This window comes from Hyperolius riggenbachi, chromosome 1 (genome assembly GCF_040937935.1).
Source record: "Hyperolius riggenbachi isolate aHypRig1 chromosome 1, aHypRig1.pri, whole genome shotgun sequence".
In the NCBI taxonomy this organism is placed as follows: Eukaryota; Metazoa; Chordata; class Amphibia; order Anura; family Hyperoliidae; genus Hyperolius; species Hyperolius riggenbachi.
Genome location: NC_090646.1, coordinates 358,668,657 through 358,686,222, shown reverse-complemented (window position 1 = coordinate 358,686,222; position 17,566 = coordinate 358,668,657). Strand labels below are relative to the sequence as shown.

General features: G+C 41.8%; 1 protein-coding gene across 4 annotated transcripts in view; it reads left to right on the top strand.

Moving 5' to 3' along the window:
• The window catches only part of EPS15L1 (epidermal growth factor receptor pathway substrate 15 like 1), a 260,710-nt gene that overhangs the window by 189,816 nt on the left and 53,328 nt on the right, over nucleotides 1-17,566 (top strand). For 2 of the 4 annotated variants that reach the window (XM_068234205.1, XM_068234204.1), the window contains exons 23-24: nucleotides 4,491-4,693; nucleotides 12,511-12,586. In XM_068234205.1, the coding sequence (XP_068090306.1) occupies nucleotides 4,491-4,693; nucleotides 12,511-12,564 (257 nt within the window). In that variant the 3' untranslated portion in view covers nucleotides 12,565-12,586. The remainder of the gene's footprint in view (nucleotides 1-4,490; nucleotides 4,694-12,510; nucleotides 12,587-17,566) is intronic. The other 2 variants (XM_068234203.1, XM_068234202.1) reach the window with 1 other exon arrangement.

The window sequence follows — 17,566 nt, the reverse complement described above, 5'->3', positions numbered from 1 at the left end:
TCTGAAAGGGTTCCACCACCGAAGGGAACCTGGAAAATATGTTTTGTCCCTTCTCTCTGCTCACTGTCTTTGGGGTCTGAGACCTATCAGAGGCACTTGCAGGAGAACAGGGGCTGTTTCTATTGGCTGCCTGCTCCTGTTATTCACGAGAACATACACAGGAAGGCATTCGAAGCCAGTTAACGACAGAGGAGAGCTGGAGATAATCACCGAATGTGTTAGCGAATGCTGTAACCTTGATGAATTGACATTTACTGACATTTGCTGACATGTGTTGAGCACAAGTCGGTAATTTATCTCATTGCTCTGTAATTTCAGCTTTTCATGCGGTAACAGCTTTGATGAATTAACATTTTCTTAAGTGCTCTGTAAAGTCAGCTATTTTCAGCATTACCGAATGTGGTAATGCTTGATGAATTGAAGCCTATGCTGCTATCTAGGCTAAATGCAGCCTTTCATCTATGTGCTTTCATTTTGGTATGATGTACAGCTGCCTGTAGGAAGTGTCTCTCATAGAAATGAAACTGCAGTCATCATCAGTATCTAGTGCACACAGAGCACACAGGGATCATATTGCAGCCACACAGCTTCTCTCTCAGCAGGAGCAGCCCCTCCCATGTCATCACAGCTCTCAGTATGCAAAGCAGGAAATCTAAGCCAGGAGGTGGCAGGCTTGGACTTGAAAAGACTCCACAGAAGAGTGACTCAGCTATAAGGATTCCAGGTCAAACCTAGACTGAGCCAGTCTGGGATTCTTATCACAGGTTGCTAATAGACTAATTAAGCAGTTAACAATGAAACTAAAAGCAGGGTAGGTGTTTACTGTCATGTTCCCACTGATAAATGTAATAAAATACATGAGGGTGCTTCGTCTCTGGTTCTCTTTAAGTGAAAAAATCCTAAAAGAGTTGTAATTTCAGAGATGCTCGCACCAGCTCTTCTTGCACTGACGATCATCCCTCATTCAAAGTGTCTTAAATCTTTCGCCTTACCCATTTTGACATTAATTTCTGTGATAATTACGTCATCTGAAGCTGAGCGTTTCTTATATTAGCAACTCTGCATTGTTACGTCACTGTTGGACTGGTTTACTTTCAAATAAGGTGTCTCTAATGTTTTGGCCACTCAGCGTAGCTTTCCTGGTTGGCCCCTCCCTTCCTCAAATAGATTCATTGGTGCTGTTAGTAGCCCCCCTTCCCCATATACCTTCCCTCGTGCTGTTAATGGTCCCCCTCCCCCAATATAGCTTCCCTGGTAGTGTTCAGTGGCCCCCTTCTCTCCTCCATATAGCTTTCCTGGTGCTGTTAGTGCCCCCCTACCCCATATAGCTTCCCTGGTGCTGTTAATGGCCTCCCTCCCCCGTATAGCTTTCCTGGTGCTGTTAGTGCCCCCCTCCCCCAATATAGCTTCCCTGGTGGTGTTCAGTGCCCCCCCCCCCCCCCCCCTTACCCATATAGCTCCCTGGTGGTGTTCAGTGGTCCCCCCTCCCTCCCCCATTTAGCTTTCCTGGTGCTATTAGTGCTTCCCTCCCCAACAGTACAAGCTCATGGCCTATGGACAACAGTTATAATGCATGTGTACACAGCTCTAGAGTGTGATTTGTAGTATTGATGGAGGATACTTAAAGAGAACCTGTAACAAAAAAAATTCCCCTGGGGGGTACTCACCTCGGGAGGGGGAAGCCTCAGGGTCCCAATGGCTGCAGGCAATCCAGCGCTGGCTCCCCTGAAGTGTCCGGCAATCCTCCCTAGACAAGCCTGACAAGCGCTGATTTGTTTACCTTTCCTGGCTCCAGCAGGGCCACTGTTGCGGCTCTCTGCACTAAAATAGGAGAAAATAGCCGATCTCTGTCAGGTCCGCTCTACTGCGCAGGCACAGGAGACTTGCGCCTGTGCAGCAGAGCGGGCTGGCAGTGATCAGCTATTTCCGCCTATCTCCGAGCGGAGAGCCGATACTGCGGCTGCACTGGAGCCAGAAAGGTAAATATTTACATCCCCGCTGTTCGGGGAGTTTCATCGCTGCTGCCGTGGGACCGAGGAGGACAGGGAAGCATCGATAGGATCCGGAGGCTTCCCCCAACCAAGGTGAGTATCCCAAGGGAAGGTTTTTTTTAGTTACAGGTTTTCTTTAAGATTCATTTATGAACATATGGATTCCGATTAAAAATCTTAGCAGCATGCAGTATGTTTTTTAATCGGAATCCAAAATCGGATCAGATAAAAATCAGAATAGCATGTAGTGTGCAAGAGGCCTAAGGCTGGATTCAAACTTAAGATGCATTGAGTTGCGTTGTAGCATGCTTTTTCAATGGGATGTGACGCAAATCAATGCAAGGCATCTAAGTGTGAATCCAGCCTTAAAGGAAATCTCCAAGGAATGAAAAAAAATAAAAAGGATCCACTTACCTGGGGCTTCCTCCAGCCCGTGGCAGCCGTCCTGTGCCCTCGTCGCCGCTCCGGAGGCTCCCGGTCTTCTCCACTGCAGAAGCCGACCTCGCCAGGTTGGCTTCCGGGTCGGCGTCTTCTGCGCTCCACGGCGCGGGTCATGTGGTCCCGCCAACATCATCAAGTCTGACCCGCGCGGTGGAGTTCGGAAGACGCCGACCCGAAATCCGACCTGGCACGGTCGGCTTCTGCGGCGGATAAGACCGGGAGCCTCTGGAGCCTGCGATGAGGGCACAGAAAGGCTGCCACTGGCTGGAGGAAGCCCCAGGTAAGTGGATCTTTTTTTTTAATCCTTGGACCATTACTTTAAAGCATACGTTAATAAATTAATATTAAATATCCCCCATCGATACTAAGTGTCACTCCAGCCTAAATGTTTATTAGTTGTATTAATCGTGGACATGGAACCTGTAATGGTAAATTGTGTGTGCTTCACAGATTATTATTATTATTGATTTATAAAGCACCAACATATTCTGTGGCGCTGTACAAAGTAAAACGCACTGTCTTCCAATGAGTCAGCACCGACTTCAGTAAAAATAGCTCTTTTTATTAGTTTCCAAAAAAGATTAAAAGCATGATGTAATAGCAGGCAGCGACAGCTCCGCTGTTTCAGGCAATCAGCCCTTCCTCAGGCTGGAAAGCTTAACATCATATGATTACTAAACGTAGCTTGAGGCAGTGTGTTTTTAGGATATCTAGTAGGAGTGCAGTTTGGCCTTACGGCAAAACGGCAAAGGGGAATGGCCTAAGGTAGAGCGCATGCTTAAAAATTGAATTTTTAAGGACGTTTAAAAATATCACAGGCTGGAGAGTGACCGATGTGTTGTTGAAGGGCATTCCAGAGGAGGGGTGAAGCATGTGCGAAATCTTGTATTTGTGAATGCGTGGAGGTGATTCTAGAAGAGGACAATAGTAGAAAGTCATGTGCAGATCTGAGATTGCGGTTGGGTTGGTATCTGGAAACTAGTGAGGAGATGTAAAAGGAAATAGATTGTGGAGCGCTTTGTAGGTTAGAGTTAAGAGGTGGAACTGGATCCTCTGGTTCATTAATAGCCAATGAAGAGCTTGACGGAGAGGAGATGCAGAGGAAGAACGACAAGAAAGATGAATGAGACGAGCAGCCGAGTTCAGTACAGATTGGAGATTATCGTATATTCCGTACTGCACACCAAATTTTCATATCTTGTGGAGCACAAAATATTGGTTGCTGCCTGAAAATGTTCTATTCACCTTTGTGGTCTTATTTTTTGTGGGGATGGGGACTGTTGTGATTTCCATGTGTTGTTTCCAGACTTTATGTTTTTAAAGAGACACTGAAGCGAAAAAAAAAATATGATATTATGATTTGTATATGTAGCACAGCTAAGAAATAAAGCATTAAGATCAGATACATCAGTGTAATTGTTTCCAGTACAGGAAGAGTTAAGAAACTTCAGTTGTTATCTCTATGCAAAAAAGCCATTAATCTCTACGACTTTCAAAGTCGTGGAGAGGGCTGTCTTCTGACTTTTATTATCTCAACTGTAAGTGAACAGTTTTCTTTTTATCTGCTAGAGGAGAGGTCATTAGTTCACAGACTGCTCTGAAAGAATCATTTTGAATGCTGAGTGTTGTGTAATCTGCACATATTAGAGAATGATGCAATGTTAGAAAACACACTATATACCTGAAAATAAAAATATGAGAATATTTTCTTTGCTGCTAATCTTCTAGTAATTATTCATAGTACACAACCAATTCATTATATCATATATTTTTTTTCGCTTCAGTGTCTCTTTAAGATAGTTTTCTGTGGGATGTGATTCAGAGACTTTAAGGCCCCATTCACACTAGAGCATTTTGCCACGATTTCGGCAAAACGATCAAACCCTAGCGCTTTTTTAAAGCGCTAGCGTAATTAAACCCTATGGGCCTGTTCTTACATGAAAATCTCCGGCGTTTTGCGTTTCTAAGTGTGAATGGGGCCTTACTTGTAAAACCTTGTATTTACTGCAGTGATGTTAGCTGAAACTGTGATAACTATTGCATCTGATATCTTTCTAGGTAAAAGCACCCCAGTTGGACCGGGTACCGCACATTTCCAGAAGTCCAGTGACCCCTTCCAGCCGTTTGGGACAGAACCAGGAGACCCTTTTCATAGCCGGAAAGTGTTCACAGATCCCTTCAGTGGAAAAGACCCCTTTGCCACTACACAGCCAGGAAAACACTCTAAGGGAACATCTGCCGGGTTTGCAAACTTTGGCTCTGTAAGTTGAAACTCCCCTCCCCTCATGTAAAGAAGCCTCTTGCCATTGCGTTAATCTGTAGCCCACTATAATGCTGCTCATCCCCTCCTACACTGGGGAGACCTTGTGTAAAGATATAAACTAATGATATTACTTGGCTTGTTTTGTGCAACCATGCAACTTCCAAATGTGCACTAAGAACTCCTTATTTCTGATGTCAGAATATGATCTTTTTTTTTTTTTTTCATAGGAGGATCTTTTGAATCTTTTATGTTAAAAAAGGAACTTTGGTCCATTTAACATGTATGATATGTAATGATTTTTGGCTTAGCAATTGTTCTGTTTACAGAAGTATTCTCTGGTGTGTTAAAGAAAAGTGGCCAACAAAAATTGAGCCTATAATGAAAAAAATAATGTATATCTTTCACTGCAAACTGCATCTCTAAGTGTAATTGTAGCGGTGTACTGTACAGGTAAAGGGAGTTGAGCTCCTTAGTATTCTTTTTTTGTCAATGAAGTTAATGATTACATTAAAGCGCTAGTAGATCCAGAAAGGGTTCATTTTGCAGGGATTGTGACATTTTACATTTTCAATCAGCTGAATAAATTTTAAATATACTGATTATAACATGAAGTTTACATTAAAAGTATGGCGACCTGATTATGTGTTTTTCATTATATGCTCAATTTCTAGTGCCCGGTATTGTGAAAGGTTTCCTTTTAATTATCTTCATCGGCTATCAGGGAGTTTAAGTTAACAAAGAGAGGGAAGTTGGTGCAATGCAACTCAGTTTGGCTGTGCCTAGAAGAGATCCCTCTCTGTGCTCTACAAACAGGGATACACTCAAAGCCTGATTCTCTTAGGATACTGGTAATTGGGGGTACAGAATTACAGAATTTTTTTTATATATATGCTATATAAACTGTTGCAATAGTTGAGCAGGTGCCCCAATCCAGCGATCTGAATGGTCGTTCTGAATAAATGCTCCATATGTGTCCTAGTTCTGCTCCAGTCTTCCTTTGGGCCCTTTTCCACTGAAAATTGCGATCACAAACATGCCACACCAAGATTGCAATTTATACTACACCTATTCCCCCTGCTTTCAGCATAAAAGTGATCTTCCTGTTTGACGTTGAGTTGTTATGACATTACCCCCCCCCCCCCCCCCCGAAAAAAAAATCGCATAGCACTGTATTTGTTATGCAATCTTTTTGCACTCCTGTTGACTTTGTATACTCAGGATAAATGTAGCATGCTCTACATATTCATTTTGGGAAAGAAATTGCATTATTGGAAAAGCTGCATCATGATTTACATCATATAGCCAATTTCCCTTGTGAACTAGAATTGCCTGCAATATGAAAATTGGACGAAAGTATGTTCAGTGGAAAAGGCACCATTGACTGGCTTTGATGAATCTGCCCCATAGATTTGAAAGGAATGCTACTCCTGCTTGTGTTAACATCTTTTCTCTTTAGATCTTGAGAAACTGTTTTCCATCTTTTGCTACTCCCAGTTTTTAATGTTTCTTGCATGTCTGCTTTGCTATGTTGTATTTATGTAAACAGTAAGAACCTGTGTTTTTCAATAAATAAGTCTTCAGCATCCCCCTCCCTTTGTGTATTCCTCTGTGGGTCAGTTCCTTTTATGTCTCTGCTGTTATATACTGTAGCTTTTCAGGGATGCCCTGAGCATCTAAGCTGGCAAACAGAAAAGTTAAAGTGGAGCTGAACTCAGCATTTCCATTCTGCTCTAAAAGAGTAGCCGTTGAAACCTTTCTTCATTACAATTTATGGAAAATCCTAAAAAAAACAAAGTTTAGAATTTGGTTTCACTTTGCAGGGCACACTGAAGCGGTTAAGCCTCAGTGTTTACTGTATGGGTAGACCACCTCAGTGAAGCTCCCGCAGTCTATCCACAGCTGCTGAGAATAACTAATTAGATAATTTAATCTGGGTAAAATGAACATAGCAGTGGATTTCAGCAGCAACTATATGTGGAGAAAATACTTTTCCTTGTGTGCTGTGCTAGAGTTCAGTTCCACTTTTAGGGATAACAAAATCAAAGGTCTTTAGTTGCTAAAAATATGACATGCCTGGAGCATAGTGCCAGCACTTGTCAAGGAAAATAAAAGTTCCAGGACCAGAAGATAATACAGACTTCTTCATATACACATATCTATTTTTAGACAGATCCTTGTCAACTAAATTGCCACAATAGCTTTAAACTTTTATTACATTGATATTCTTAATTTTCTTTCTTCCCCTGTACATAATACAAGCTACTTCCACAGCTCTGTGTGGTGCCCCTGAGATCTAACCTCCACGCCAAAGCCCCATCCTATCCATTTCTTCAGAGGGAAAGAAGTTCAGTTTCAGAAGCCTATTACTTTAACACGTTTTTAAAGTCTTAACTAACTTGCATAGAAAGAAGACAAAGCTGAACAAATCAAAGTGCAAAGGCTGATGAGTGTGAGTCTAGGGGAAACCATGTGACTTTGTTTAAACATGGTTAAAATGCATCTGTATCTAGGGCCAGATCAATACTTTCTGCTTTTTTGGGCCAACAGTCTTGAGCCCCATTTATTATCTCCTCCAGCCAATGTCTATGATTGTTTTTTTTCTACCTTTCTAAAATGTTTACAGAGCAATACCACCTTGCCCATCCAGTGATGGCATATCTGCACACTTCCAGCAAGGTTTCTAAACAGCAAATGGGGGCTGGACACCCGTAAACAAGTAATAGTCTGTCTGTGCTCCCATTGACTTTAATGCAAACACATTTGTGAGCATGCTGCTCTACATTTGTGTTTATGGAAACAAAATAGAATCGCCTTATTGGAAAAGATGCAAGACTTAACTCTAGGTACTTAATTGCCCATCTTTTCTAGTTGTCACGTTCTGGGTACATACACAGTACTACTACTTTTATGGGTTTTAAGTATGGATGGGAATTAATTATTAACCCCCCATGACTTGTTATGATGTTAACAAGTTTTGCCATTTTGCAGTCTAAATTCAACTGTAAATAACTTAAACTGCTTTGTGCATTAACACAAAAGGTGAACTGTTTGGTAGGCATGGCTTTCTTTTGGTCATACATTTAAAAAAAAAAATTTAATTCACGGGTCCCCCACCACCGGGCCATGATGAGCTGAGATGCACATGTTAGGCAAAGTAGGCAGCTGAGCATGTTGAGATCCCCTGCAAATTACGTTTTCCCTTTAATCAGTTTAGTCACTGCTGACTAGGACAATTGGGGTTAGATGGATCTCTCCAACTGCTTGGTTAACAGATGCAATAAAGGCAGCTTCAAAAATAATAAAGATGGTGGAGTGATTTCTCATAACTGCTGACCCACCTGTTTAAAACAAGACAGCTCACAATAGACCATCCAATCTTGTTGCATGACTTAGAACCATTAGAGGAGCTGAAAATGCTGTTTTCTTTTTTTTAATTAAAGTTTCATAACAGATTGAAAGCAAGAGAAAAGGTATTTTAAAATTTAGTTTTCTCAGAATTCTTGCACAAGGCTAAAAATTATTTTTGATTACTTGTCTTAAAATTGTATTTAAATACTACTATACTTTACCTCTGAGTGCATGCTTATGCCCGCCTCCCCCGCATTGTCTCCCCGCCTCCTTCATTGCATTGCCTCCCCGCCTCTGTAAGCTTCCTCCAATCGGAATCTAAGTTGCGACCCAGGACGGGTTGTGGCTTAGCTTCCGATTGGAGAAAGCTTTCAGAGGCGGGGAGGCAATGCAATGGAGGAGGCGGGGAGCAGAGATTGACAAACACCAGGTAAATAGCAGGCTAGCGACAATCTGCTTGTCGCTAGCCTGGCGCTATTTTGGGGGGGGGGGGGGAGGGCAGCAGAGCCCTGGGGGACTAGCAGCACACAGTAAGGACACAGAGGCATGTCATTGTGCAAAGAACATGCCTCTGTGCACTATTATCTTTAGTAAAAACCACCTCGGCTTCTCTTTAAAAAAGAGTGGCAGATGCAGGTTTGCTTTTTAGCATTTGCAGAAAGCCTCCATGATAGAGAGAAAACTAATTCTGCAACTCTAGCTAGTAAGGTGAGATTACACTGTACATGGAAACAAAGTGTTACTAGGGTATAAAGAAGATGGCAGAGAAGAGACCGCATGAAGGAAAGTTTAATTCAGAAACTGCTTTAAAGGATAATTGAACTTATACATTAGTTAAACCAGCAATAAATAGTTCCCTGATCAATAGTGTAAATTACATATTTGGTTCTCCCGAGTAGGTCAGATAGATGGCTGCCTATTTTTTTTTTCTTAAAAGACTCTGTAACAAAATGTTGAGCCTTATTTCTTCTATCCTATAAGTTCCTATAGCTGTTCTAATGTGCTCTATCTTACTGCAGCCTTTCCTAGTTGCACAGTGGCTGTGTTATCTCTGTTATATGATCTAATCTTCTCTCCTCTGTCAGGTCTGTCGGGCTCAGGCAGTCAGGCTGGAATGTGCTGTGCTGCTTGTGATTGGATAGAAGCTATACACACCCTGTCCGAGCCCCCTGCACACTCTGTATGACTCACACACTGAGCTACTCTCAGCCTATCACTCGCTATGTCTTTTGTTTGTAAACACTGCATAAAACTGGCAATTACAAGCCAGGATTGCAGCAGGGAGTGGCAGAAACAGCACAGAGGGGCACAGGAGAACATAATGAATAGAATGGTATGCTTTTTAGTGAAAGAATTTTACAGTACAGATTCTCTTTAAACTTGCCTTTGTAGCAGACTTTTTCCATGCTAATAAGCATCCATGAAATTGTACAAAGTCCATGTGATAAGTCCTCAGTGTCTGGGGATTGGTTAGTAGTGCAGCTTAAAAAGAAGTTCTTCACCAAATCGTGTACTGCAAAAATGCCCTGTTATCACTGATGGTACCCATCCATTTACCACATGAGAAAAACTAGGAGGGGGTAAGAGAAAAAATGCTCACATAACACATCATTAACCACTTGAGTACCAGCAGTCTCTGGCACCTTGCAGTCTCTGGCACCTTAAGGACCAGAGACTGCTGGTACAAAAAATGGGGCTCACCGATGTCTTGCCGCACTGACCATTCGCTCGGTAGACCGGCACGATTGGCAGTAGCGGCGGGTCTGTAAGGCGCGCTAATTGAAATCTACGCCCTGGCAGGTATAGCCGGTCCAAAACAAAGTGGAGATTTCAGTTAGCCTTGCCCAGAAGCGGTAAAGGGTTGGCCAGAATGGTAGTGGGACATGGGAAGTGGCATGTCTCAAGGAGGACCACTCAGCAGAACTCATTGGCTGTGTCCATGGGAAAGGTGTTAGTTCAGCAGTAGGGGTCTGGGTGAGGTAAGGATAGCATGGGAGCCCAACTAGTTTACAGCGTGCAGTGTTGGCAGAATGGGTACATCGTTTTGCTGGCCAGGCAAGGTATATGCCAAGGAATTGGATGCTGCCTTCACACATTGTCGGGCTTACTGGGGCTAAAGTGTACTTGTATCAAGGGATGTCATTGTGGTAAGTTCTTGATTGTGCATGTCCTCGGAGGTTACCATTGTGCTTAGTAATTTGAAGGCCTGAGGAGATAGCGGGGTGTGGCTGTCCGAGACAGCGCAAAGTGGTGAAGAGAAATGTGGGCGCACCATGCGTAGTCATAGGCCATAATGTGAATTATGGCTATAGAGCAGTGCTCAGGCAGTAATTTGGGCACAATCAAAAGACGGAGCCCACATTACTATAGAAACAGCATAATTGCAATGGGCAGCCAAATTATGTCTTTCCCCTGAGTCCATGGCACCCTGCAGGGGGAATAGTAATTAACGCTACCGGGACTTTTGCAAGAGCAGAGTGACATGTTTATCAGCTTCACCCTGCACCCAAATTTCCCGGCAATGTTTTTTGCATGTATGCGTCACTGGCTACCAAGGACCACATTGTATGTATGTATATATATATATATATGTTAAATGCACTGACTGTGCTGAAGTTTGACTGTGCCCTAAACCGCATCAACAATTTCCCACAGAGCTCGTCACTTACCCCCACTCACCTATACAAAAAATAGGAACTTTTTCACCTTCTTGCAAAAAAAATAAATAATAATAATACTCCCTGGACTTAAGTTTGTAACTCCGGCAGTCTCACTCTGGCAGTCTCACTTTCTTCCGACATAAACTCTATAAACCCTTGTTGTCCCATATTTTTCACTTTGCTGCTCCTTTCTATCCCATTATGTGCTTTCCTCCTCTTGGTTGGTTGCTTCCCTGCTTCTAAGCTTCCTGTCTGTTGTCTCTTACCATCGTTCTACCTAGACTTTTTTCTCATTGCCCTAATTAGCTGTCTTTCTTTGCTTCCTCAGTGTGGCTGTCTCTGCTTGCTTCTCTCTCTCTCTCTCTTTCTCTTTCTTTCCTCTTGGCTATGTCTCTGCCCTTTAGCTGTGTTTGTTTGTTTGTTTGTTTGTTTTTAGTCTCTTTCACTCCTCTTTGTTGTACCTCCCAACATTTTGAGATAAGAAAGGACACTTTAAGACATGCTCGTACCACACCTCTAACCATGCCCCCCCCCCCCCCCCCCCCCGTCCCTCACACACCATGCATATTACAATTAATTCTGAATCAAAATATGTAGTTTTATCATTCAAAATTCACTGGTCCTATTTATCAGTAGTTTTCCTTCATTGTAACACTTGAAAATAAGACGTGTCAATTTAAATTATGGGAATAAAGTTGAGTCAGTTAAATACATTTTTCAGCAGAGCAATACACACATTTATACAACTGTGTACATCAGTCCTGAAAGAGGGACACATGAGGGAGAAAGAGGGACAGATGGATTTGGTTCCAAATGAGGACTGTCCCTACAAAAGCGGGACAGTTGGGAGCTATGTCTTTGTGTCTCTGTTCCATAGCTGTAAATCAAATCTAAAACCATGGGCAGAGAAGTGTCAGCTAAGAAGCAGAGGCACAACCAAGTGGAGAAAGGTCCTTATTCAAATCACTTTTTTTCCTTGAAGTTTTCTCCCAGGAGATAATTTTTCATCTTTTGTGTAAAATAACTTTTCAGCACTCTGCAATTGAGAAAATACCAAAAAGTAGGTGAAAAATGTGCAGTCAAAATTATTTTTGAGTATTTTCTTGCTTGCTGGGGGTTTAGAATGCATTTTATTGATAAGGTTTGAAGTATCACCTAGGAGAAAACATAGGATAAAAAGTGAATTGAATAAGGGCCAGAGACATCTAAGAGGAAAATACCCATATCTTATTAACTTTTCCCCTGAGTTTCCTGTGGGTTTCTCCAAGGAGATGTTTTCAAACGCTGCCAATAAAATTACCTACTTTTTCCAATTGCTAACTGCTAAAAAGTTATTTTTAGAAAATATAAAAATCTTACCTCCCAGGAGAAAATTCTGGAGATAACGTTAATTGGATAAGGGCCAAAGACTCATCTGGGGAAGAGAAAGCGGCAAAGACACCCGCAGGTGAAGAATAAGTGTTGTCTTCCTCCTTTATTTCTGGATGCATCTCTGCCTCTTGCCTGTCTTTCTGTCCTCTTGGCTAAATCTCTGCTTCTTGAACTTTTGGTTTTCTTTCTGCCTCTTTTGGTTTTCTGATTTTTTTTGATGTGCTGAACTTTTAGGCCTTTTGGTTTGTGAAAACTATGAAGTTAGGTTGGCAACTTTTGTATTTTGTTTACATTGTACACCAGTTGCCTTTCCATTGTGGCAACTTTTCTTGCAAAACCTTTTCTTTGCATCACTGCATGAATTTTTTATTTACATATCTGTGATTTGTAGTCAGGTCTGATCATTGCTCTGTGTATTTCTTCCTGTTCTTGTCAGTGCCCAGGAAACAGGAGTATTCACAGGAACAGGATGGATAGCACAGAGCAATGATCTGACCTGATCTACAAGTCATGTGAGTAGAGCTTCCACATGGGCACAGAGATATTGCAGTTGGTGTGCATTGCACACTGTATACAGACTGTTGTGGAGGTAGTATTCTAAATAATGTACAGCCAGTGGGGTCTTTGATCTCTTGAGGGGAGAAAATGCAGTAATGTATTATATGTGTAAAATTTTACCACTTTTATGCAGTATGAGAGCTTTCCTAAACAATCTGCTCACAGTAGCCTCAATCTATTGGTCTTTATGCTAAATTAATTATGAAAGATTGTACAAATAAAACTGTATGATGTATTGCCTGGATCAGGTCATTTGGGCCCAGGGATCGGCAGATGTCTGTGTTAATTATCAGGGCACCTGATAGGGGTAGCAGCCGATTGGTTACTACATAGGAATAAATGGTTGTAGACTAAGGGGGTTAGGGTTAGGCATTAACTTGGGAGTTTTGTTTTAGGCACTTATGGGGGGGTCTAGGGTTAGGCAATAGGACAGGGGATTCAGTTTCAGCACTTAGAAGGGTTCAAGTGTTAATGTGTGCTGGGTAGTGATTAGTAAAATGTTGGTAAATTATCAATATTTTACTCAAGCAGCGCTGCTACAATATGTACTTTTATGGCCACCTTGTAGGGTATGTGTATGAGTGGTGAGAACTCTGTGTGTACTGTATTTGAATTAATTAGGACAGAGCTTGATAGATTAATTGCTAGGTTGAAATAAGATCTATGAAGTTTTTAGTGCTAGGTAGTGTGACACAGGCACAGTCAGTGGCTTTGCTGGAAAATGATAGGAGAGTATTGTAGTCCTTTGGTGTAGGGGAAGTGGTTAAACACAAAATCTCAGGCATCTCTAAATGCTTCTTATCCATTACTTTACTGCTTGCAGCTGCTTCCTCCCTGACTGACTTTTGACTGAAGTTTCCTACCATGAGCCCAGTTTCCTTTTCCTGCATTAAATACAATTAAAGCACTGCTTTCCTTTCCCCTTCTTAAAAATGATCTTCAGAACTAAAGAGGAGAATGACAGGTGACAAGATATTTACACAAGCCACAAAGCCTCAGAGTGGCTTCTTGCCTCTTAACTCTTAACAAATGGTTATCTGCTGAGGTTCCATGCTTGGCTGCATGCAGCTACAGCATTTCATATTAGAGTTTGGAGCTCTATACTACACCTAAACACGGCTTAAGCTGATTTACTCTCTCATCTTACTGGTGTCGATGTCCCTTTCCTAATACTTTATACAGTAATCTAAGGACATTAGGCCTTTCTAAACCTTGTTGGCACTAAACCTGCAACTCTCAGACCGTCATTTTACATCACAGTAAGGTTTGCAAAAAGGTAAGTTAAAAAGTACCTCCAGTAGAAAAGACAGAGGCCCATATGCAATTAACTTTTTCACTTGAGTTTTTTCCTAGGTTATATTCTCACAACTTGCCAAAAACTGCCTTTTAAACCACCGGCAAGCAAGAAAATACTCAAAATAATTTTGATAATACTTTACCTACTTTTTGGTACTTTTTCATTTGCAAAGTGCTGAAAAATTATTTTAAATACAAAATAAAAAATTATCTCCTAGGAGAAAACTCAAGAGAAAAACATCAGAAAAATGACCACACGCGGGATTGCAGAGTAGGGGGCCAGAGGGTAACTTGTGTGATGAATTACAGGCAAGCAGGAAAGTAATTAACCCTGAGACACACACTCCCATAATCCCCCATCCCTAATCCTGCAGCTTTAAAACAGTGCCTTTAACCAGCTTGGGACCACGGAAGTGACAATCTACACCGCATCTGCGACTTTCTATCTCTGATGCAGTGTAGCTTCTATGCCGCGGCTTTCCGCAGTCCCGAGCCGATCGCTGCTCATGGCGAATGCTTCCTCCAATGGGTAAGGAGCCAGTTTATTTGGCTCCTTACCAGGTGATCCCTGTGAGCCAATCACAGTGATCACTGAACGGCCGCATGACAAAAAGGCGCTAGTTCCTAATAAGGGGCTAGAGCCTTGTGGTCTACAAAGACTTTATTAGAGGCTGTGCAATTATAATAGGATACACTTACTTGTAATGAGAATTGGTGTAAAAAACAATCCCGGACTACCCATGGATATGAAATGTTTCATTTCATGTGTATCCACACAACTACAATTGCATGACTCTTTCACTAACCTTTTAGCAATTTTCACTATGATCTGATATTACACAGTGGTGGGTTGCAATTTTTGCCATCTAATAGCAGGTTTTTTTGAATAATACAAGCTCTCCACATGGCCAATGAATGCATTATTGCTGGAATACTACTAACTAGGGATGGTCAATGAAATGCAAATGATTCTGTGTTGAACAATCATAAAAATGTATGCAGCTTTAAAATGGACCAATTGAATCACACCTTGGTATCATTCGATCAGCCCATTTTCAAGTTGGATAAATTTGTATTCAAAAATGTGCATAAATCTGTATCATATCAGAAAGTTTGTGATTATAGGTTAAAAAAAGAAAGATAAAACCTATGGAAAAAATTATTCTTTACTAAGAAAATTGACTTTTTATCTGTGGGTCCCCACCGTCTATCTCAGACTGTCAGTGGTGTGTAAGTGGCCCAGATGATGTGATATGCTGGCCCAATCCCTCCCCCACATCTAGCCTCTCCCTTTGTGACACCGCTCCCACCTTCATGGTTGGTCCCATGGCTATGGCTTGAATAATAATAGGTGCAATGCTGGGGATGTGCCAGCACTTGGAGGGATCCTGGAGGGCCCCAAAATCTTGATGAGTAGTGAGCAGCAATGGAGCGAGGACAGTAATGCTGCTCATATGCATTCTTACGGTTTATATAGGGGTTATAGTTGTGCCATCAGGGTAGAGTAATGATCCCTCAACAGTTAAGCGAGTTGCATGGGCCAACTTGAGACACAGAATAGTGGGCCTGACTTAATAAAGTTTTCCAAGGCTGTAGATAGACCCCACAACTGACCCAGTAAACCTTGCTTGATTTAAAAGCATTTAAAAGTCATGTACTGTTGGTAGAAAAAAATTACAACTCTCTCTTGGATTATATTGAACTGAAGTTCACCTACTGGATTCACTGGCATGTTTTATTAGCACAAATGTTGTGTGCTTTACTGTTGTGTAGTAAAGGTAAGATAACGCTATAGACAAAAATGGAATAGCCAGTCAACAAATAAAGAGTAGAGTTTACTGAATTTCCTCAAAAGAAATTGAGGACAGATCATGGAGAAATGTGATTGATTTGATTAGGTGACTCTGTTTCTCTTGTTGTGATCCTGTCTCACTTTTGCTTTCTCCTATAGCCCACACGGTAAGCAGAAAAAAAAAAACCATGATCATGGCCACCCAGTCAAAGATTTACAAATCATTCACCTGATCAAATCACTTACATGCTTCTTAATGGATTCTCCTTCAGGAAAAATTTCTGAAAAATATTTGGTCATATTTAGTGAGGAAGTTTGGCTTCTAAAATGTATGTGTTTCGCTTATGAATATCTGAGGAGGACAGGGTGAATATCTGAGGAGGACAGGGAAGAAGGGGCAAAGTGTGATAGAGTGGCTTCTGGCAACCAAGGTACAGAGGGGAACAATGCATTCTTCTATCACTGTCACTAAAGGTGCATTTACATGCACAAAAATCGTTACCCAGAGGGATCAGCACTCAATTCCTTAGTCGACAGTTTGGAGCCAAATGCTATACAGACGTGTCATGAAGCTACAGCCTTGTGATGCATTCTGTTGCTTTAGAGGAGGAAGGAGGAACAGTGGTGAGGAACACAGCTAAGTACCGTAGCTTTTGGGGAAGGGGGTCCTCTAGATTCTTGATAGAGTCAGTCCAGACTGTTCATGTTGGCTGCGAACAATCTAGCATTTGCACTGAAGGTTGTTGCCATGAGAACTGGTTCAAATAATCAGAATTAAGTCAAGCAGATATCTAAAAATGACCAAAGAGTAGGGGGAGATCAGCCCTTCTCAAGCCTCTACACAGTTTAGATGGTTCGAAGCCTCCTCTGCCAAGACTTTACCCTGTGTACCGAGGTCCCGGACCCTCCCCAATCATTCAGCAAGAGGTCCAGACTGCCGTTTCACCGGAGCCCTTTCTGACTCCATATTTATCCCTCTCTACCTTCTTCCGCTCCATTGTGTGCTGCAGGTCGTCCCTCCTTCCACCTCCATGAAAACAAAGCATATGCTAGCCTAGAGGCTAGAAACGCATCTGTACAGCTTTGCGCCCCGAAAGATCACCCAAGGGATCGATTCCCTATCCATGCAGGTAGCACTGTGGAAGGAATCCCCATAATCTCCTTGCAAGGTTGGCAAACACTCCGAAGTACATGGCAAAGGTGCTATGCTATTACTGTTATAGCATGAAAAGTGGGTAACAATCACAGATTCTCTAGTGTGTAAGTGTAAAATGTTTGTGTAAAAATGATGTGCAGGAGCGCCTGTACTTGCTATTTGACTCGTATATAGTACAGTTGTTGCAGCCAGGCAATGTTTTTATTTGTTGATTTGATTATGAATTTCCAACCAGTAAAGGCCACCTTTACCTCAAATAGAGGTTTATGTCAAACACAGTAAATCTGACTCCAGAACAAACACATACATGATGGAAACCCCCCTTAAAGTAATTACAGATAAAACTTAACTTTTAATATGATAAAAGCTATTCTGAATTCCAGAATGACACACACACACAAGTAGCCTAAAGGCTCATACACACATCAGACTATAGTCTTTGGAAAATGAAAGATCACAGACCAATCTTACCACCCTTCATGTAGTATGAGAGCCATACTCTACACAGTCTTTTCTATGGAGCTGAACTCCACATCAGAAAAAAATCTTTGCAAGATGCTGCACACACAGATGCTGTACAGACACAAAAGATCAGTATCTGCAAAAGATCTGTCCCTGCCAAAAATCCATTCCTGCAAAAAGCAATGATAGTCTATGAGATCTGCAGATCATCATACACACATGATCTAA